The sequence below is a fragment of the Gymnoscopelus braueri genome, assembly GCF_963280865.1.
Source record: "Gymnoscopelus braueri genome assembly, chromosome: 12".
Classification (NCBI taxonomy): Eukaryota; Metazoa; Chordata; class Actinopteri; order Myctophiformes; family Myctophidae; genus Gymnoscopelus; species Gymnoscopelus braueri.
Genome location: NC_137614.1, coordinates 37,071,746 through 37,093,880, shown reverse-complemented (window position 1 = coordinate 37,093,880; position 22,135 = coordinate 37,071,746). Strand labels below are relative to the sequence as shown.

The 22,135-nt window shown below is 41.0% G+C and overlaps 1 protein-coding gene across 5 annotated transcripts in view; it reads left to right on the top strand.

Annotated features, from left to right (window-relative positions):
- Positions 1-1,955: 1,955 nt before the first annotated feature.
- The window catches only part of LOC308097071 (potassium voltage-gated channel subfamily KQT member 2-like), a gene marked incomplete at both ends in the record, with an annotated part of 35,793 nt that continues 15,613 nt past the window's right edge, over positions 1,956-22,135 (top strand). For all 5 annotated transcript variants that reach the window (XM_080444662.1, XM_080444661.1, XM_080444660.1 and 2 more), the window contains 8 exons: positions 1,956-2,245; positions 10,951-11,041; positions 11,575-11,701; positions 12,896-13,071; positions 18,050-18,175; positions 20,306-20,416; positions 21,176-21,271; positions 21,601-21,695. In XM_080444662.1, the coding sequence (XP_080300788.1) occupies positions 1,956-2,245; positions 10,951-11,041; positions 11,575-11,701; positions 12,896-13,071; positions 18,050-18,175; positions 20,306-20,416; positions 21,176-21,271; positions 21,601-21,695 (1,112 nt within the window). The remainder of the gene's footprint in view (positions 2,246-10,950; positions 11,042-11,574; positions 11,702-12,895; positions 13,072-18,049; positions 18,176-20,305; positions 20,417-21,175; positions 21,272-21,600; positions 21,696-22,135) is intronic.

The window sequence follows — 22,135 nt, the reverse complement described above, 5'->3', positions numbered from 1 at the left end:
TTTTTGTCTGATGACATCAAGTACTGTAACCTGACCTACAGTACTCAGACCGTCTGTACTCTGTACACACCAGACCCTGTTGTACACAGTGTATCGTCCATTTGGTAACATTTGTACACGCAGGATTTCACAGTGTGATCAAACGGCACATTATGTACTAGGTTTGGTTGATTGCACTCGATCCGTATTCATCCTTCCTCAATGTTAATTTATCCATTTGTGACATCTGTATACTTTCAGAGTTAATATAACACTGATACGGATTTCTGTGTAGGAGGCCTGATTACAGTGTTATAATTGAATATTTATCGAGAGACGTTGCATTTTACAGCTTTTACAACATTTACAGCTCCAACATAACATGCACCACATGCACGTGCACACTTACTCTTTCACAAACACACACACACACACTGGGTATTGTGTTACTATTTTGCAATTAGATTGCAATTGATCTTCATTTGATCCACTGAGAGTGTGCAGAGAATACATTTTAGCTCTTCCATTTCAGTCTCTTCCTATTATAGCCTACATGCTGAACAACATTCAGAGACGGGCTGTGTGAAGTATGTGGTAGGTATAGGCTGTCCTGGCATTGCTGAAGCAGGGCTGTGGTAAAGACATGGCTACAACATAAAAACAGCCATTATCCTGACTGAGGAGAGGGAGGCTGATGAATATTGTATGACTTGCATCAGATGATGTAAGCCTTCTTTCGCAGTAAAATTCTCAGTGTTGATTTAACTAAGTGTGTAAGTGTGTACAAATGAAATCATGCACACTCTTGAGTTACAAATGAATAAATTAATACTGGCCATCAGTGGTGTAAAGTAACTAAGTATATTTACTCAAGTACTGTACTTAAATACAGTTTTGAGGTATTTTTACTTGGAGCATTTCCAATTTACTGTGCTTTACTTCTACTCCACTACATCTCGGAGGCAAATATTGTACTTCTACTCCACTATTATTTGAAAACTTTAGTTACTTTGTAGATTTTGATTATTATTACAAAATATGCATTAACCACTTCAGCCATATATACATTTTGGCCATTTGAAAATAGCCAAGCTCACAATGTGCATTGTGAGCTTGTAGATCTGCTATTTCGAAAATATTTTTTTGAAAACATAAACTTGTGAGTACTTTTACTTTTGGTAGGCCTACTATAAGTACATTTTGATATCAATACTTTCGTACTTTTACTCAAGTACATTTTAAATTCCGGACTTTTACTTGTAACAGAGTATTTCTACATTGCAGTATTGATACTTTTTACTTAAGTAAAAAATGTGAGTACTTTTTCCACCACTGCTGGCCATTTGTATTGTTCTCTCTCAGGTGGAGAGTTATGTGGCAGCTTATATAGGGCCTGACTTTTGAAAGCAAGACAGATTGGATTTGCCTGAATAACGGTCTCCTAATCTTTAGATATCAATAGCACTGAACAATCCAGCAAGTTATTTGCTGGAGTGAGTGTAGACTGAGTCCATTGGCCCCTGTTTAAGTTTAACTGATCATCCCAGTCATTGTATAGGACTACACAGTAAAACCCCCAGTGTCAATTTAACTCTAAATGTTCGGTTGCATTTGTGTACACTCCTAGCGTAAAATGAACACTAACGGATTTTCACTGGCACCCTCCTCATAGGCTACAGGGGGCTAAAAGTCAAACCTTCTACATTGCAGTTTCAGCTTGGATCTTGCAGTTGGTTCTCGAGAGGGACCGGTTCCGACTGCATTCACCAGCGCGCACACGCACATGCACATGCACACGCACGCACACACACACACACACACACACACACACACACACACACACACACACACACACACACACACACACACACACACACACACACACCCTTCCTTATACCGGACGGTGGTGATGCATCCCCGCGGCAAGGACAGGACCAGCTCCCCGGCATCAGGGTGGTCTTCTCGGCTCCTCTAGAATGGTGCAGAAGCCCCACAACGGCGGGGTTTACCCAACTCAAGCCGGGGACAAGAAGCACAAAGTCGGCTTCGTCGGTTTGGACCCTTCGGCCCCCGAATCCACCAAGGACGGGACGCTGCTGATCGCCGCCGGTTCGGAGGACAGCCCCAAGCGGAAGAGCAGCCTCAGGACCGTCCAAGGGAGACGGAGACCGTCCAACCAAAACGCCAGTTATCGCAAACTCCAGAATTTCCTGTACAATGCGCTGGAGAGACCGCGGGGATGGGCGTTCATCTACCACGCTTATGTGTAAGAAACCCTGCATGTTCATTCTGTCATCCTAGCTCTGGTCCCTAGCGTTAGACGGAGCTCTCCTTAACGCTATGTTACTTTCGAGTCGTTTCCCGCACACCCGCGGTAGCGCAGGCTGCGCAGCCTCTCGTCTGTAGTAGTAAAACATACACTTTCGCTACTCACCAAAACAAAGACGGGTTTAAGATGTTGAAAGCCTACTTTCCTTAGTGGGAACACTCGGAGAACCCCACCTCACGTCTAAAATACAGTTTTTGACCAGAAAAGAAAATATTTCACCGGATGGGAAAATCATTTTGTTACTCCACTGCGCCCCCTACAGATCTAGTCAATAGAATAATTCCATTGACCAGATCTGTAGGGGGCGCAGTGAAGTTTTTTTTCCATCCTGTGAAATATTTTCTTTATGGTCAAAGTGTGTTTTAGACGTGAAGTGGGGGGCTCTGAGTGTTCCCACTAAGGAAAGTCGGCTTTCAACATCTTAAAGCCGTATTTGTTTTGGTGAGCAAAAGGGTTAGAGTTGGCTGCGCAGCCTGCGCTAACAGCGTTAAGGAGAACTCCTTCTAATGCTAGTGACCAGAGCCATGTCATCCTGACTTCATGTGGTATCATGGCTGGTTTTGGTTGCAGAGCTTTGGGGGTATAAGTGTTTTTATGGTATTTTCTTTTTCAAGACATGGCATAACGAACAAGACGATTTATTTCTCATACAAGCCTGTGTAACACTAACATCAAATGTAATCTGTAAAATGGCATGCATACAGTAGCTGACATGATAATATGCAGTAGCCTAATGTAATGTGCTTTTCATAGCTGAGGATGCGTCAGTCTATTTTTTTTGGATCATCAATAAGTTCTACACAAGCCAGGACGGTCTTATAAAGAAGGCCCATGATGAGCGTGTGATTTCCATTGACGGTAGTTTTGATCGGGCTTGCCATCATGTTGCGGCAATTGTATGCGATCTGATTTCAGCACCACTGTGTGTGGTCAGCTCCGTCACTGAATAGGCTACTCTAGTCTACAGTAACACTCACTATTCCTTTGATTCTCAACCTTTTTAAATTTCAAAGACCTCCAATTTGATTTGCAGTTGGCCACGGACCTCCATTTCGACAAGATTTCTATCTCTGGGTCCCCAATCTAAGAAATGTTTTATTGATAGACACGATTTGGTCCAATATCTGTTATTTGATCCAAAATTCATTTACTGTCTACTGTAAGTATAGAGATAACAGTGAAACTCGGATTGCCATTTTTGTATTTACTACATGTAATAATAGCGAGGATTAACTATGAATCATTTGGGGACCCCCTTACCCTCACTAAGGAGGACCACTGAGGGTCCCCGGACCCCATATTGTGAACCACAGTTACTAGACACTAGACAATGCAGTCATGTCACCTGGTGTGACCTGGACAGTGAATCTAATCCAGTGGTTCTCGAAGTGGGGTGCAGGGACCCTTTGGGTTCCTTGAGGGGCTTCCAAATGGACCCTTACAGGTCTGTAACTGTGAGAGTGTACAAATGGAACTAAATGGACCCTAAGAGTCCATTTGGGGTTGATATCCCTCTTCCCAGGACTTTTGTCAAATAGTTGTTTCGACAAATAGTATTACATCGGCAGTACAATTACTAAGAAAATGTCCATTGGAAGCTTATTAACACACACGCACACACACACCAATCTAAGAACATGTACACTACAGGTATGGTGACTTAGCCTTAATAAGCTTATTAACACACACACAGACAGACAGACAGACAGACAGCAATCTAAGAACATGTACAGGTATGGTGACTTAGCCTAACGTGAGACGTGTTTTGCCATTTGCATTTCAAATATCTCTAATAAATCGTGATATACACCTGAAAACAAATTAATACCACACCCAGGACCATTCTGGAATCTCAAGGATTCACCCAAAATTCAAAATCATCATAAAATCATAAAATAAGTTATGCTGATTTAGGTTTTTAGGTTGAGTTCCCTATTCTGGGAATATCATAATAGGCGTGAAATGTTCAGTGAAAAGGGACAAGGGGAAGAGGTTATGATTAACAACTCCTGGTGTAGGAATGTACACACCATAGACTCCCGGCCTCTGCTGTCCAGATTTGGAATACATTAAGGCTAACCTTAAAGTTCTCCACAAATTCTATCAACACATCATGATCGTGATGTGTTGATAAAATCAAATCGGAAGCCTATAAGCCCCTTCTCCGACCACCATTGGCAAATCAGATCACAGCTCCATACAGCTTCTCCCCGCCTACAGGCTAAGGTTGAAACGAGAGTTGGTCAATGAGGGAGGGAGGTTTGAATCTGGTCTGAACACCCAGATTCTACACTTCAGGCCTGTTTTGATCACCTGGACTGGGAGAACAATGTCAACGAGTTCTCAGACATAGTCACTGTTTTCATCAGTAAGTGCATTGATGACGTTGCTCCAAAAAAGACATTTGGGATTTACCCCAACCAGAAACCATGGATCAACTGTGAGGCTTGTGCTGCTCTTGATGCACATAACACTGCCTTCAGATCTGGGAATCTGGGGACCACCCATGCGGTGCTCGAGAGTAAAATCAGAAGGGCCCAGAAGGTCTACACAGTCAAACTGAAAGACCTATTAGAGAGTGGTGAAACGAGGAGCATGTGGCAAGGACTACAGACAATAATGGACTTCAGAGCGAGAAACGGATACATAGAGAACCCCTTCAGTAACGGCACCCTCCAGCCTGAGTCTGCACCACCTGTGGAGGCCATTCCATTGACCATCTCGGAGGCTTAAGTGTGTAGAGCCTTCAAATTGGTGAACATCTGTAAAGCTGCAGACCCTGTAAAGTTATGTAAACTTTAATAATAATAATAATCACTATTATTATTATTACACAGTGTTACCAGAGCCCTGTTAGTCAAGCTGCAGACCCTGATAGCAGGTATGTATGCAGATATTTTCAACTTCTTCCTGTCCCAAGCTATGGTCCCCACAATTGTAGATGTCCACCATTGTGGACTAAGCACTCCAAGGTAGCATGGCTGAATGACTAGTGAACGGTTGCCCTCACCGCAGTTGTCAGTAAATGCTTTCAGAGGTTGGTGAGGTACTGCGTTTGTTTTTCCTGCCACACTGGACCCATGGCAATTTGCATATGCATATCGTCAAAATACATCCACCGACAATGCAATTGCCTTGGCTCTTGCCTCTTCACACCGCCCTCACTCAACTTCATGAGGGGAAGAACAAATGTGTGTGAATACTGTTTGTGGACTACAGTTTGGCATTCAACACCATAGGTCCTACCAGACTTGAGACAAAGCTCAGAGATCTAGACCTACATGTGTGGAGACTAGAGCCATGTGCAGCTGGACACTGGACTTCCTGTCATGGTTGTGAGAATGGGCAACATCAGGTCAGACGCTGACCCTCAGCCCAGGAGTTCCTCAGGGCGTGTTGATTCTCCTCTACTCACTTTACACACACGACTGTGTGGTCACACACAGCTCCAGTGTCATTAACAAGTATGCTGATGACACGACGTTGATGTGCCTGATCGACAATGATGAGGTCAGATCACTAACACTATGGTGCCAGGAAAGCATCCTCTCTCAAGGTCAACAAGACCAAGGAGCAATTCATGGACTTTTGGAGGCAGAGGAGAGAGCATGCCCCCATACATATCGACAGCGCTGCAGTGGAGTGGGTCAGTTATTTCACGTTCCTAATACACATCTCACACATGTGGTCCAAAAGGCTAAGCCACGCTTCCACTGCCATCAACGCCTGAAGAAATTCCCTGCATAATCAGGGCGTTCTACAACAGCACCATCGAGAGCATCATGATGAGCGGCACCACCGCCTGGTACGGGCGGTGGTTCCGACCACCAAGCACTACATAGGGTGGTGCCGTCAGCACAGCACATTGCAGGAGGTGACTTTCCCTCCCTCCAGGGAATACATGACAAACTATGTGTAGCCATGGCTGAGTGAGTCAAGGACATTCATCACCCCAGCCAAAGTGTTCCCACTGTCATCATGTTGTATCACAACTTAAAGGGGTAATTCCTTTTTGTGTTTTTTCTTTCTATCTTTTGAACTCTGTCAAATCAAATGTGTGACACCAGAGACTCTAATCTACTCTCAGTTCTTTCCAGTCCAGGTGTCCAGTATGCCTACGACTACACAAGATTTAGTTCAGCTTCTACCAGCACCTCCACAGTGAAGGGCACTGTGACACTATACACAATAACTTTAGAAGATATGTAAACACCATCTAACAGCACTAATATTTGGAGACACAACATAAATGACCATTTACCTAATACAGTTTAAAACAAATGCATGATGAACTAAAGAAATACCAAACATAGACAGAACCAACTTTGGAGACCATTTTGTGTACCATTTTGCACCTAGTGGCAAAGTGTGGGATGGCATATCTTCCTAAATTAAGCATCTTTGACCCTGGCTAGAATTGGACTTTGGAAGGGAGGTACACAAGGCATATTAGAAGTTGGAGTAATATACAGTGGAAAGCAATCCACAGGAACACATACTTCACAATGTCTTCCAGTCATAGAGTGCCAATTTAAAATATTAATACTCAATACCCACTGCTAGTGTTAACTTTGAGTGACTTCAGCAGCGGGCAAAATGCTCCTTTAACCATGCACATGAAACTGATTTGACACCTGTTACTCTGTGTTTTGTTGTTGTTGTTGTTGTTCTTTTATATGCTGGATATTTGTTCCCACCTGCATGAGAAGCATTTCTGCTTTCTGTAGTGCCGGCTATCCATTGCTATTTATTTTTTAATTTTTGTATTGCTAGTTATGCTATGTATATTGGATTTTGTATATTTGATTTGTCTGTAGGCCTACCTTGTATTATGTGCAAATGTAAACAACATCAAACAAACAATAGACTAGAATAGTTTGATGCATTATTAGAAAGACATTTAAGTTTCAATCCAAGACTTATTTTAATTATTTAAACATTATTGTAACCAATCTGTATGGCAGAGTATGTTAATACAGTATGAATAGTACTGTACATCTGCAGATGGTTTCCCTACACTTCCTCTGAGACACTGGTATTGGGAAAGACACCCATGGTTTATGTCAATGAAGTTATTTGAAGCAGACGGTGCACCATATGGACACTAGATGTGCCCTCTCAAAGCCTTTGAGTGCCATCCACAACAAGCACTATAACTATATCTATATCAATAACTTTAACTGTATCTATATCGTTCACCACTGTCATCGTTATGCGTACAGTAGTTGTGGTATGGAATCTGCCATTCATTTGATTTAGAACGATTTTCTAAACTATACCTTTAGTTTATAGTTACTGAAGTTCAGACATCGTTGCAATTACCTCTCAACGGCGGTCATAAAACGTATGGATTGTAGCTTTAAGTAAGTAGTAACATTCCAGGCCTGGCCAACAGGTGAGGGACCATGTGTCTGTACTCTTCATCCTGTCTTATTTCCCTCCTTTGCCATTGTGATTATGCCTGCGAGCTAGTTACAGGCAGATACACTTTAGAACTGTCCCACATTAGGGCAAATCATGCTGTCCCACTTTTCAAACTATTTCCTAAAGCAGGACAAAGGAACATTTGTTTGAAATAACAAATATTGAGTATTATTTGCACTATACAGATATAAAATATTTTTCTCTGGATGAAAAAAAAAAAACTAAACATAATCCCAATAAGACATTTATTTATAATAAATGTATACCCTTAACATTAAGTTCGTCTAAGTCACTGATATTAGAGCGTTCATCACACGGGGTGCTTCCTGTTTGAAGATTGCCCCACCGTAATCTATGATTGGACATTTGATAGCTCATGTGATCATGACATCACAGGTTGTGTTGACGTATAGTTTCACTGACTTTAACCTACACCCACTGGAGGTTAGATGTCCCACATTAGACAGCGTGCCACATTTCAGTAATTCACCTACTGTATACATAATGTACTCTACCTGGTCATCAAATTATTGGTTTAGGAATGCGACAAAAACTAAAAAATCTCCATGAATTCAAGGCTTCATGGGGTGTGTAATTGATAGAAAATGAGTATTTCTTTAGGTGAACTACTCCTTTAAGTGAAAGTTCACTTGTACCGGTGAACTTGAATATCTGCGATTACTGTAGCTACAGTCGTTCCGATACATTCCATATGTAACCAGGTGGACCTGTTACTAGGGCAGCCAGATGCTCCTTGTTTCTAATTAAGGGTGGTGTTTATTGGCACAGGGTATAAAAGGGCTGAGCTGCATTCATAGAGGATCCCCTTGCTGTAAGGACAAGGTTGGCGTACAGTACCTTAGGAGAACAAATAGCTCAAAGCATGGCTTTTTCTAAGTTTCTGCATAATTGCATAAAAGTTTCGGGTAATTGAGTAAGTATGGTAAACGTATGCCCTTATTCCATGCTAGTGTCCTCATTTACGCCAGCACAAATGATGGTATTGAATGTACGTTTTAGATGTGTTTGTTGGCTTAGTGTCTGTTTTAAGGGTTATACTCAAGTCTGTGTACAGAAGGGAAAAAAAGAATATATATATACAGTATATATATATATATATATTAGTTTCTTTATTCAAGGAGGAGTACACAGTACTCAAGTAGGCAGTTTCATTCAATTACATTGCTGTTTTACTATAGTATCTCCTCTCCTAAAGCCTCCCCCTGCTACACATACTTAACTCATTCAGTGCCCGGCTTATTTATGGCAGTTTGGCGCTGAGTGCCACAGCCAAAATTCATTGTAAAAAAAAGTGCTTAGGAGCCGAGATACAGCCTTTTTCAGTTAGAAGTTAAACAAAGAGTGAATGGAGCAGAATATTTTCAAATCATGATATCTTGGGTTCTGAACATTAAAAAAAAAAAAAAAATGTTTTATTTTTTTTTGTGTGGCACTCAGGGCTTATATTAACGGACGTCTTAGACGTCCAGTGGCACTGAATGAGTTAAGCCAGAGGGACAGGAACATTGTACTTGGCTAGCGTGGGGCGAGGCTTATCTCATAGCCTGGAGGGACAAATTCTCTGCGATTGAAAAAAGGGACATTTAGTTGTCACTGACCAAGTTGGTAAATATTTAACAGTTTAGGTCCTTGCCTTGCTGTCAGTGTGCATATGAAATATGATGCTGATCGGCCTAGTAGAATGCGAGATTAGCTGCAGACGTGCACGCACACACACACACACACACACACACACACACACACACACACACACACACACACACAAGATCCACGGCAAATTCACTCTGATAGGCTAATACTGTAGGTATCAGCACTGTATATGCACTGTAAGTACTGCATACTGTATGTACTGTACATTACGTCCAAATGCTGTGGTATGAGTCTGTAGACGACCGTATACAGTCAGCTGTACCTCGATACATAATTCATAGACACTACCTTACTACCATACTACTACATTTAATGTAGTATATAGTGTGTCTTGCTTTTTACTTACAAGCAGCTGATTTATATTGAACTCAAAGTGAAAACATTGGTTACTGCCTTCAGTTGAGTACACAAAATAGCACAATATGTATCAGGAATTGTTTGGTCGGTGTTTTATTCCATGTTCTCATTTGTAGCGCATGTGTGACGGATCAATACGCGGAACCTGAGTACTTTTTACTCGCTCCTATCATCTGTCCACTGTCTCTGTGTGGATCATATGAGTCTTACTTGTGAAATCTACACCTTTGTCTGATATTATTCATTTTGACAGGTCACGGTTACTTTACTGAAAATATGAATGACATAAAATTGATAATGATAATATTAAATTACAAAAAAGTATAATGAATGAAAATATAAAAACTAATAATTGTGAATAGATGATATTGAATTACTAAGCCAAACGTAGCGTATTGTTTTGGTGTATACATTTAAGCCAGCATCAAGTTGAATAGCAATTTTAACTAGTGCCACAGATAATAACACAAGTGCCTTTTCATGACCATTCTAAGAGAATAATCTGTGCTTGGCTGAATGCCTTTTGAATGCTTACAGTACAGATTTTGTCCAAAACTCTCACAAATCGCTACACATTATGTCTGGAATCATGTGATGAAAATTTACCATACAGATTTTTGATATTCATATCGATTGGCTATAAATGGCTTCCAGAGTTTGAGGGAGGGGCCTATTTTACAACACCACAAATCATGAACGCATTGTCCGATTGAGTCAATAAAAAAAACTCTGTGCCAAAAGTGAGTGAGGTTCCTGATAAGGATAAATGAGGTTACTAAGTTATTATTTTTACTCCCTCTGGGACATAGATAGATTTTGTTTCTTTCCATGGGGGTCTGAACCATTCATGGTAGAAGGATGAGAATGCTTGCATTTGAAAGTTTGTCTCAAGCCATTTCTCTTCACGAGTTCCCTAGGACCTACAGGGACATAAACTGACGTTGAAGTTTGGTATTTTGCTGCTTAACTATTCACATCTTTAGATTGCTATCGCTACTAAGTTAAACATATTAACATTATTATTTACAGTATACTGTGTACTAGTGATACATTGTCATGCCCAGAGTCAGGGCATGATATCTAAACATCTGTTGGATTGTGTATGAGTTGCTTGCATAGTTAATGACGTACTGATTAGTTTCACTTTGTCATAATTTAATCTAAACATTGATGTATGTCTTGTCTTACAGCTTCCTGTTAGTTTTCTCCTGTCTTATACTCTCAGTGTTCGCCACCATCAAAGAGTTCAAAAACAGCTCGGAGAGTGCCTTGTACATACTGGTATGTTTCTAGAAAAAGCAGCATATGCTGAGATGTTGCCACACAATCTAATGTAGGGGTGCAACAGTTAATTGAACTTATCGATTCAATTGATTGTAAAACTAAATAATCAATTTTAACAGAATAATTCTTCTTTTTTTATATAGTAGCAAAAAATAGCAGATCTACAAGCTTGTAGATCAGCTATTTTCAATTGTTTTGCATGACACCGTTGTACACAAAAGTATAAAATAAGGCTAGAGTGGTTAATCGATTTAGTCGAAACTCTTCACAATTTCTTCACATTGATTCATTGATATAATATAAATAACAAAATAAAAAAGTGCTTCCAAGATTATTGCATTAATTGAAAAATTAATCGATTGAATAATCGCTAAGAAAATAGCCCTAATCTAATGTTCAGGGTAAAGCCTAATTTATACACTGTAGTAAGACGCGTTGCTTGCCGAAAAGATCAGATCAACAGCTTGAGGATGAGGTCTTGGAGGAGTATGAATTACCCATAACCTGGTCACTCTGCTTTTCCCCCTCAGGAACTCGTAACCATTGTGGTGTTTGGAGTGGAGTACATTGTGAGGATATGGGCTGCTGGCTGCTGCTGCAGGTACAAAGGATGGAAAGGCAGGCTGAAGTTTGCCAGGAAACCCTTCAGTGTAATAGGTGAGGAAAACAGGCTGGGCTTTACCTCACATTTCTGTCACCTTTCCTTTATCTTGTCTCACTTTTTAAGAGAAGCCAGGACAGAACGCATACTTTGCACTGTTAGGCTCAGAACTGTCCGCTTTCATTGGCATACCATGAAGAATAGTTTTCTAAATGTTTCACAGAAAACATTTTACTTAAAGGACGACTTCACCCATTTTCAACCTATCTTTATATATTGCTCACTAATGCTCATGATAATATGGTACAATTTTTTTCTACTTGGCCTGTGTCTCTTTTTCTACGCCAGAACAATGGCTTCCATTATAGCATGCTAACTTTACAGGAATAGAGAAAGCCTGCCGTTTCTATTAGCTTGGATTCCCCATCAATGATGTCACTGGTAGGTGAATTTCTGAACTGAGTAGACAAAAATGGTACCATATTATCAAGAGCATTAAAGAGGACCAATTATATGAAGTTGAAAATGGGTGAAGTCGTCCTTTAAAGGTTTCCTTCTTTATTCATTATGAATATATATATATATATATATTTTTTTTAATGCAATTTTTTAGGTTAACATTGGATTTGTTTTGCGTATTACCCACATCAGCATACAATGTACTAGTGATGAAAACTCTATATGATAACCCATACTTTTACAGACTTCCTCCTTCACATCCTCCCAAAAGTGTTTAATTACTGGGCAGCTCCAAAACATATGTACATACTGTAGGTACCAATCTCTATTTCACATTTTGGACAAAGAGGTGAGTTTATGCCAAACTTGCTCCTTAGCAATGGTGTGATGTGCATTCTGTGATGGATTTTAAATTGGGTCTCCCTATACCTATTACTTGTAAGAATGTGTAAGGTGTTTTCCATAATTGTTGGTAGTAGTCTACATAACGATTTGATTTCCTCTAGAAGTGACATATTGGGAGCCTTTATTTCATTTGGGATTAAATGTCTCACCTGTAGGTATCGAAAAAGATGGGAGTTGAGGATTTCATACCTTATTTTTAATCCCGCAAAAGAATGCATATAGCACCATCAAACAATTTCACCAATTGATCCAAATCTTTTTCTTGACACGTTTTGAATACCGGGTCATGAATCGAAGGGAGAAAGTCTGGGTTTGAAGTAATTGGTGCTAAAAGTGAGAAGAGATTCTTTAATAAAAAAAAACTCTGGGTTTTTGTTTCTCAACAGACATCATGGTGCTGATAGCCTCAGTGTCGGTGCTGGCGGCCGGCTCTCAGGGCAACGTCTTCGCCACGTCGGCCATCAGGAGTCTGAGGTTCCTCCAGATCCTCCGGATGCTCCGTATGGACCGCCGCGCAGGCACCTGGAAGCTGCTGGGATCTGTAGTGTATGCCCACAGCAAGGTGAAGTTTGATGGATCAGTTCTTCTCAATTTTAATTTCTAGGACCCCTGATATGCATTAGTCCACAGACCCCTATTTGATGCGATTTTGATCTCTGGGACCCCGATCCACGTTATAAAATCCTCAATGTTATTGTCACGCTGAAAGTGTACTCAGAGAATGCACAAATGGGGCACACATTTGTACACTCTTAAGTTACAGTGCCATATACAGTGACTGCTCAAAGGCCCCTGGAGGTTCCCGGACCCTATGTTTAGAACCAGTGATTTAGGTGATAATTGTTGAAAGTTGTTTCATATGAATAGGGCGTTAAGAAAAGCTGGTCAGTCATTGCCCCTTCTTCTAAGGGATAGCTGGAGGGGAATGCTGGGGACAGGGGACACGTGGACAACTCTGCTTGCTTTGCTGAGTTTTTATACAGGACATTGCAGTGTGTGTGTCTGTGTGTGTGTGCGTGTGTGTCTGCATGTGAGAGAGAGAGAACTGATTTTTAAGCCTTTTGAAATCTAATATAATACTTTTTCATGGAACATCATGGTTTGTTTTTTCTCAACCATTTTCAAATACCAGCGGCGTTCTAGCAATCCAAATGAAAGCTTCGATTTGATTTCCTGATCTGATTGGATAGCAAAGTGATCCCAATCCAGTTTTTTGGTTTTGAACAACCCAAACTCCTAATCTGATCCATTTGTATAGGGATTAAACGTTTTGAACACTTGAGCGCAAGAGATGTGCTGGTGCCAGTTGATAAGAGTCTCACATTTGGCACATCTAAGCCATTTTGGGTTTTGCTATCTTCAGTCTGGCTTCTTTTTTCAATAGATAAAGGAACTCAGCCAGCCTTCAAGCACTTTGATAACCTTGTTTGATAACAAAATGTGTATTATTTGTAGTGAGTAGAGTAGTCTGGGGAGGATGTTCATCTTAATGAGAAATGTCCTACCCAGCCAAGAAAGAGGCCAATTGCTCAATAGCAACATCGAAGAGCAATGTGCCTGTCTGTTCCAACGGTGAAGGTTGAAAGTTGCTAGATCTCATACCCTGACCCATTTGACAGGGGATGGCTTACAGTATCCCATTGTCCCGCATCATTTGTTACTTGTTTCACCATGTATTATAATTTGCATTTCTTCATCACGGTCGATGAGAAGTCACAGTAGAATGACAGCCTTGATCCGTTGTACTTGTACATTAAAACAAATGTAAATTCACGTCTGGTTTTGGTGCCAGCAAGCTGTGCACTCTTTCCAGGTTTATGCTCCTGGTTTTGGCAGTCATCTTGAGGACTCGGTCAGCCATGATTCAAATAAATCCACTGGCTCCCCTCCTGCCATCTGCCAAGACAATGACCTGAATATTCAGGTGCCTGCTGTAATTATACCATTGGAGCACCGACCTGCTTTGCCAGTTTGAGAATCCTTGATTCTTGCGCTGGCAGAGTTTTCAATGGCAACAATTTGCTTCATCTAGCCACCTGCTAGCAGTATCCATAGAATGCTTATGTCTTGGCCAGGGGACTACAATTTTCATCAATTACTTTTATATTGTTGGGACTCGCTGGGCCCAGACGAGTTGTGTTTTTTGTCTCTATTCCTTTGGCTTCTAACTTTTGATTTATTTTTAAATAAATAAATATACAGTTGTTACTGCTTGTGCGATTGTGTGTGAGTATTGTTTATTGTTTATTTTAGATCCCCATTAGTGACTGCCTCAGCAGTGACTATTCTTCCTGGAGTCAAACAGTACAATTATCCTAAATGATGAAAAAGTTATGCATTATACAGAAGGATGGTCTTCCTGCTAGGCCTTGCCCTTGGGCCTGTCGCACCTCCAACGGTGCCCATGGTGGACTATGCATGGCAGGGGCGTCCTCTTCCCTGAGCCAGGCCTAAACCTGACCGCATACCAAACTGTGTAGCTGCCGCTACACACGGGCAGACAGGCAACAATATTAATCGTGTTAATCGTTCCTAACCTGATTGCTTGGGGGGATTCACTTCTCCGGAGCCTGCTGCTCTTGTACCTCGTCTTGTTATTCAAAGACCTGATCGCCTGGGGGAAGTATCTGCTACACTCAGAGCCTGTTGCCCTTGGCCTTATGGATGGTGAACCACTTACCAAGTGGCAGCATCTGAAACAGTCCGGTTAGGATAGTTAGGATCTTTGATGAGTCTACAGGCTTAGCTGTCCTGATGGGAGGGAAACTCTCATCTGATGTGCTGAGCTGTCCGTACAATTCTCTGCAATGTACTACAGCTCCGCCACTGCAATACGCAGACCCATGCCATGATAAATCTGGACAAAACAAAACAAAATTGCTCCCTGATGAACATCGTTACCTGCTCCCTTTCACCTACTGTAGCAAAAACTATAAATCAGGAGAATGCCTACAGTACAGTATATTGACTGTGAGAGCTCCAGTCATTATGAAGCTGGAGAATAGCCTCAATTCTCCACTCTGGTTAACAGAGGTTAGCAGTTGGCTCTTTTTTTTTACGCACATAAATGTGAACATTGTACTCTTCTGCAATATACTCTAATCTAGTTGAAGTACTATTTCTAATTCTTTATTCAAGTTAAAGCATAAAAGTAACATTTATTTCTAATGCACTTTATAATAAGAATGAAAGGGGTCAACACAATGTTTTTGACATTAAACAAACGATCATTCAAACGAGATCAAATTAAAAGTATAGATTTGACAGGAGAATTGAGTAAATGTTAATTGCTCTCAGTTTCATATCGGTCTGTGCACGACGACTTTACTCAAGCCAGTTACTATCTACAGAGCCTTGATCATATCCACCACACAGCTGGGTTCATCAATCACTTCTATTGCTACTGACTGTTATGATTTACAGAGAAAGGATCACAATGCAACCAGAGTCAGAGCAGGTTCAAAATGAATTTATTACATGAAAACAAGGAAGGCAGTCTGATACAGGTAAACAAATCCAAAAAATCACACCCAGTGTGAAGTGGGCGGTGTGGTCATCACAGTGGTCATCACAGTCATGGAAGCTCACTTAAAAAAAATAGATTTTTTTTAAGTTAAAAATGCACTTAAAAAAAATTGATTTTTTTTAAGTGCATAGTCCTATTTATAGGTTATTAATGTCATCATGTGTCTCGCTAGCCAATCACAGTGCTGAATAGAGTCAGCCAATAGAGTCAGCCAATCACAGTACAGCTAGGGGTGTACTAATGAGCCAATCACAGTACAGCAAATGTGTACTAATGAGGTGTCCCAACCCCACTTATAGGGGCGGCTACACCGCCCAAAAAGTGAGCCGGCAATATAGTCCCCTGTATATATTGACATATTTGCTGATTTGTGCTGATATTGGGCATGTCGATTACATAATACACTGAATGGGCATATCTGAATCCAAAATAAAATGGAACAGTCCACCATATACGAACTATATAGTGAAGATGGCAGTCCAGCCTAGGAATAAAAAGTGTATACATATTTATGTATACATACTGTATGAGAACAATGTGCATGATTGTATTGACAAATATGCCAAAAACTATAACTATAGAGCCGGGTTGGATGATAGCAGAGGTGCAGTGAAGCACATAAGATAAGAGGCATACTGTACAGTCAGTTACCGTCATACAGATTGAGCAGCTGTCTCTGAGCAAATATTGCTGAAGTGAAAAATCTATACATAGTGCAAAAAGTATGGTGGTGTGCAAAAACTCACACATATTGCAAGGACGTGCTATTGTGTGACCTCCGGAGGTCGACTAGGACCCCCCCCCCCCCCCCCCAACATAAATAAATGCCACATGCAGCCCTCACCTTAACTTAATGCGGCCCGCAGGTTAATATCGGAATACTGATATTGATTTCAACCGTTCCAAACATGCAAACATGACCCGCTTTAATTACTTCAGTCTATATTATTAGTTGAATGACTTTTTATTTTATTTTTATGTCCAATGTATTTGTATTTAAGTTCATAAAGTTAACTTGAGTATAACTAAATGCATTTGAAATTAAAAATAAATAAAAAGATTTTCCAATTAAAAAATAGCAACAAAGAATTCAGGATTCCAATTACAAAATTACAAAAACAGCAGATCTACAAGCTCAAAACGCGCCGCGATATAACGCGCTTTGAGCTTGTAGATCAGCTATTTTTGCAACTTTTGTGTGACATACTAGAATGACGAAGTACGGCATAAGTAGGTAGGTCGGGAGATGGCTTATTGTCGGTATCAGCCGAGTAACACGCGGGAGTCTGTCCCCGTTACTATGCGCTAGACCCCTGGGAGATGGATTGCTGAGGTGGAGCGCCACACCTATCCTCAGCTCCCAGTACTTACCGCACGACTTACCGCACCCAAGCCGTGCTACTCATACGCTGAGTTGGCGGTGCCCGGGATCGAACCCATGACCTTGTGGTCTGAAGGCGAGAGCTCTACCGACTGAGCTACCCGGACACCAAAAGTACGGCATGAATTCACGAAAAAAGTTAAAATATGGAGTTAAAAGGTTTCTGCAACAAACCAATAGGCAATATGGCCCCCTGGAGTGAGTGTGGAAATATAGTGACCCTCTCCATCATCAAAGTTGCCCACCCCTGGGGTAGATCATGGAACCTTCTGCAACTTCTGCAACAGTCTAAATTATGGTTATAATTTGGTCCAGCTGCTATTAAGCCAGCTCTTTAGGGAGGACTTAAAATTGAAATGGTTGTGTCCTGTGTTGTTATCACGCACACATCCGCTGCCAGAGTCGAAATGTGTTTTTGTCTTTTGTGTCTTTGTGACATTTAGAAACATTTACATATTACATGAGGAGCGTAGTGCATCACCACAAATCCAAGCAAATATGCAGTGCAGGCATAGTGTAGATTTGTTGTAGAGGGGAAAAGATGAGGGGACCAATTATTAGATCCCTATAGGTCTCCAGGCAACAAAGTATATAGGGTTAAAGTGGTTTAACTGTGTTGTAATTTCCATGCAGGAGCTGATTACTGCATGGTACATAGGCTTCCTGTGTCTCATCCTGGCTTCTTTCCTGGTCTACTCGGTGGAGAAGGACTTAAACGATCAATTTGAGACGTACGCGGATGCCCTTTGGTGGGGGCTGGTGAGAAACCCTTTTAACTGAAAACATAAACAAAATCTGTTATTTTCTGATCCTTGGATGGGTATTGAAGTTATTGTAATCCCATTATCAATTCTTATAAGGAGTACATACAGTTTAAATAGGGATAATTTAGTTTTACTGTATGTCTCAATGTGTGTTGAAGTACAACTAAACTGTTTTACTGCAAAGAACATATAGTAGCCTGACTAGCTGCAGCATTATGCTCTGTTGTACTATGGTGCCACACACCAAAAATAGCAGATTTAAATGGTCAGAACACATCGCATCCACAATGCGCTGTGAGCTTGTATATCAGCTATTTTCGGCACGTGACACCCTCGTACAGTGAAGTATAAATCAGGCTTTAATCTGACCTAAAATGGACGACATGGGATAATATTTATAATGTGTCTGGAAGTCATCCAAAATGTTCATTTCATTTGGGCTCTTCTGTTCAAGGTGCCAGCATGGCACTAATGTTATTGCTAACAATGGATTTTAACATAAGATTTTACCTGACATTATCATGCTCTGGTACTTGCTTGAGGGGATGCAGCACTTGCTCATTAATATTGCTGACACAATGTTTAAGCATTTTTAGTTGTGGTATTGCTTGAAATAAATGCTTTGTTTATTGCATATTTCCCTGTTCCCTGTAATCCAGTTTGGTAAAATGCACCAACAGTTATATTTCACCCCCTTTCTGCCGTGGCTTAAGTCCCACATGAATACAAACTCGGAGAGTGTGCATCCCTTAGGTATTACATAATTGTTAGCAACGCATAATCAACTAGAAAAAGTGCTCCTCGGAGCACAGGTCTCCGCCAGGTCAGGTAGGTTATTGTGGGCCAACAATGTTCGGAATTTGCCAATCAGGATGGAATATGAAAAATCGGACAGAACCATCTTGATCACTTGACTATAGAGATAATGGGTACCGATTTGCATGATGATTGGACAACATTTGTAGGAGTAATACAACAAAGAAAAGTTTTGAAAAAATCGGCCTCCTGGTGGCGCTATAATAGGGCAATGTTAAAGGGTGGCATTTGTTCTTCAACTTAGTGCGAATGTGCTTGCAAAGTGTCACCTCAATCGGACGCTGCGTTCATGATTTGTGGCATTTTGTTCAAAACGGGCCACTTCTGCAAACTTTAGATGTCATTGTTAGCCAATCAGGATGAAATATGAAAAATCAAACAGTTCCATCTTGATCACATGACTATAGAGATCATGTGTACCGATTTGTGTGAAATTTGGATAAAATGTGAAGGCTTAATATCCAAAAATGTGTTTTACATAAGTCGGCCTCTTGGTGGCGCTATAAAAGGCAAATGTGAAAAATGCAGGGCGGATGTTTTTCCTTGGCCTCTAGGGAGTGTGCGTGCAAAGTTTCACGCAGATCGGTGCAGTTATAGTTAAAAACACAAATCAGCCTTTTATAGCGCCACCATGAGGCTGATGTGAAAAATGTCAGGTGGCATTTCTTCCTCTGCCTAGTGGGAATGTGTTTGTGAAATTTCACGGAAATCACAAGCTGCGTTCATGATTTGAGGCATTTTGTTCAAAACGGACCAATCCTGCAAATTTTGGAAGGCAACCTTAGCCAATGAGGATGGAATATGGGAAATCGGACAGATCCGTGTTGATCACATGACTATAGAGATACTGTGTACCGATTTGCATGACGTTTGGATAAAATCTGTAGGAGTAATATTAAAAAATGGGTTTTGCACAAATCGGCCTCCAGGTGGCGCTATAACAGGCCCATGTGAAAAATTTGAGGCAGAGGTTCTGAATTGGCATCCAGGGAGTGTGTGTGCACAGTTTCGCAGCAACCGGGCCAACGGTGCCGGAGATTAGCTGGTAACACACGGACAGGACACACACACACACACACACACGGACACACACACGGACGGAAGGACGGACAGGGGGTAAAACATACTCTCGCCATGCCTTTCGGCCTGGCGGAGACAATAATAGTATATTACTGGATCGAAATGGTATCTGTTTCTTGATTCTTATCCCTGGTGATATTGAATAATTAATAAATGTTCCCCCATTATTTACTAATACAGTGTTGGGTCATAATACCTTTTACAGTCTACATTTTGATTTGTCCACTAGATCACTTTAACCACCATTGGGTATGGTGATAAGGTTCCACAGACCTGGAATGGACGCCTTCTGGCTTCCGCGTTCAGCTTGATCGGAGTGGCCTTCTTTGCACTTCCTGCTGTGAGTTTTGGAACTTTTATTTTTTCATTGGCCAATAATGTTACAGCGCATTATTTTCTTTTTTTAAAACATTTTCTGTCCAGAGTGGACTTTCTGAGTCAATATGCTTTTTCTCAGCAATTCCCTGTAACCCATTCAGATTCACACTTTAACCAGCCCAAGATTATGAACGCTACAGATTCTACTGAACAGCCTCAGAGGGTATTAAAGCTACAATCCGGTACTTGTAGATTTTCACCAATCTGTATGGAAGAGGATGTTATTACCAATATAACTTGTACATTGGTTGGAGGTAGTTTCCCTACTCTTCCATTGAAAAACTTACAACACTTACTGGTTCACCATGTCAGTAAAGTTATTTTAAGCACACCGGAATGGACACTAAATGTCCAGTCCGGTAGTTTATGGACCTCTCATTCTCATGCGTTCTCATTGTTTTGATATCTAGGATAGTATCCTATCCTAGATATCAGATGATGATATCTGATATGTCTGAGGATATGTCTTCTGATCGTACGCCATCTATTGCTACGTCACTTGCAAAATGGCCTTTAAAGGGATGGGAGGGTATTATTTGTGACTTTTAGCTGTACAGTATATCTTGATTATGTCTGTTTTTAAAAGCTGTACAAGTCAAATACATTTGACTTGACGATTTCCCATTCACTATTCATGCACCACTGTTTAACGCCTCCAGCTTGTGATCAGAAACCCATGTACAGTAATAATCACATCTGTGTCCCTGTTACCTTCACACAGGGTATCCTAGGTTCTGGCTTTGCTTTGAAGGTCCAGGAGCAACACAGACAGAAACATTTTGAGAAGAGACGGCAGCCGGCAGCAGGCCTTATCCAGGTAATTTTTCATCTGGTATTGTTGTATAGCAACAAAGGAAGATTCTGCTAAAAGACTAACTCAAAGTGTGGCAGCCCCCACCCTGTGGAACTCCATCCCAATAGGGATTCGCCATGCTCCAACACTGGACTCTTTTAAAGCTGCCTTGAAAAGACACCTATTCTCTCAGGCTTATGGCATATAGTTGTTTGTTGTTTGTTTGTTCAGTTGTCTGTTAGTTGTTCATTGTTCTGATGTAAAGCGTCCTTGGGTTTATGAAAGGCGCTATATAAATTCAAGCTATTATTATTATTATTATTATTAACTAGATTTAATATATCCCCAACCAGGGAGCATGGAGGTTTCATTCTACCAACCTCACTCGCACGGATCTATTATCCACCTGGGAGTTCTATGAGCAGACGGTGTCTGCTCCAATATACAGGTAACTGACCAAATAGCCATTAAGAAATGTTGCCAATTGTTCTCTTTTCCAATAGAAAGATACTTTTTGTGCTATATCATATTCTGCCATGTTGCTTAGACTGTAAATCCAGTTGAAAAATGATCCCTGGTTCGTGGGCTCATCTTATGGTATTCCATTTCAGAAGTTATAGGCTTTTGTCATTAGTGAATGACCTCTATCTGGTTCTCAGTTGGTGTTCAGTTTGAGCTTTAATAAGTTCAGTGTTTGGTGAGTTAGATGGTATTTTAAAGGCAAGTAGTGTCAGATTAATATTTTGGGGTGCTCTTTGCCTCATAGGATATACGTTGCTTTGCTTGAGCTAAAGCAGATCTCACACACACACACACACACACACACGCACACGCACACGCCCGCCCCCCCACACACACACACACACACACACACACACACACACACAC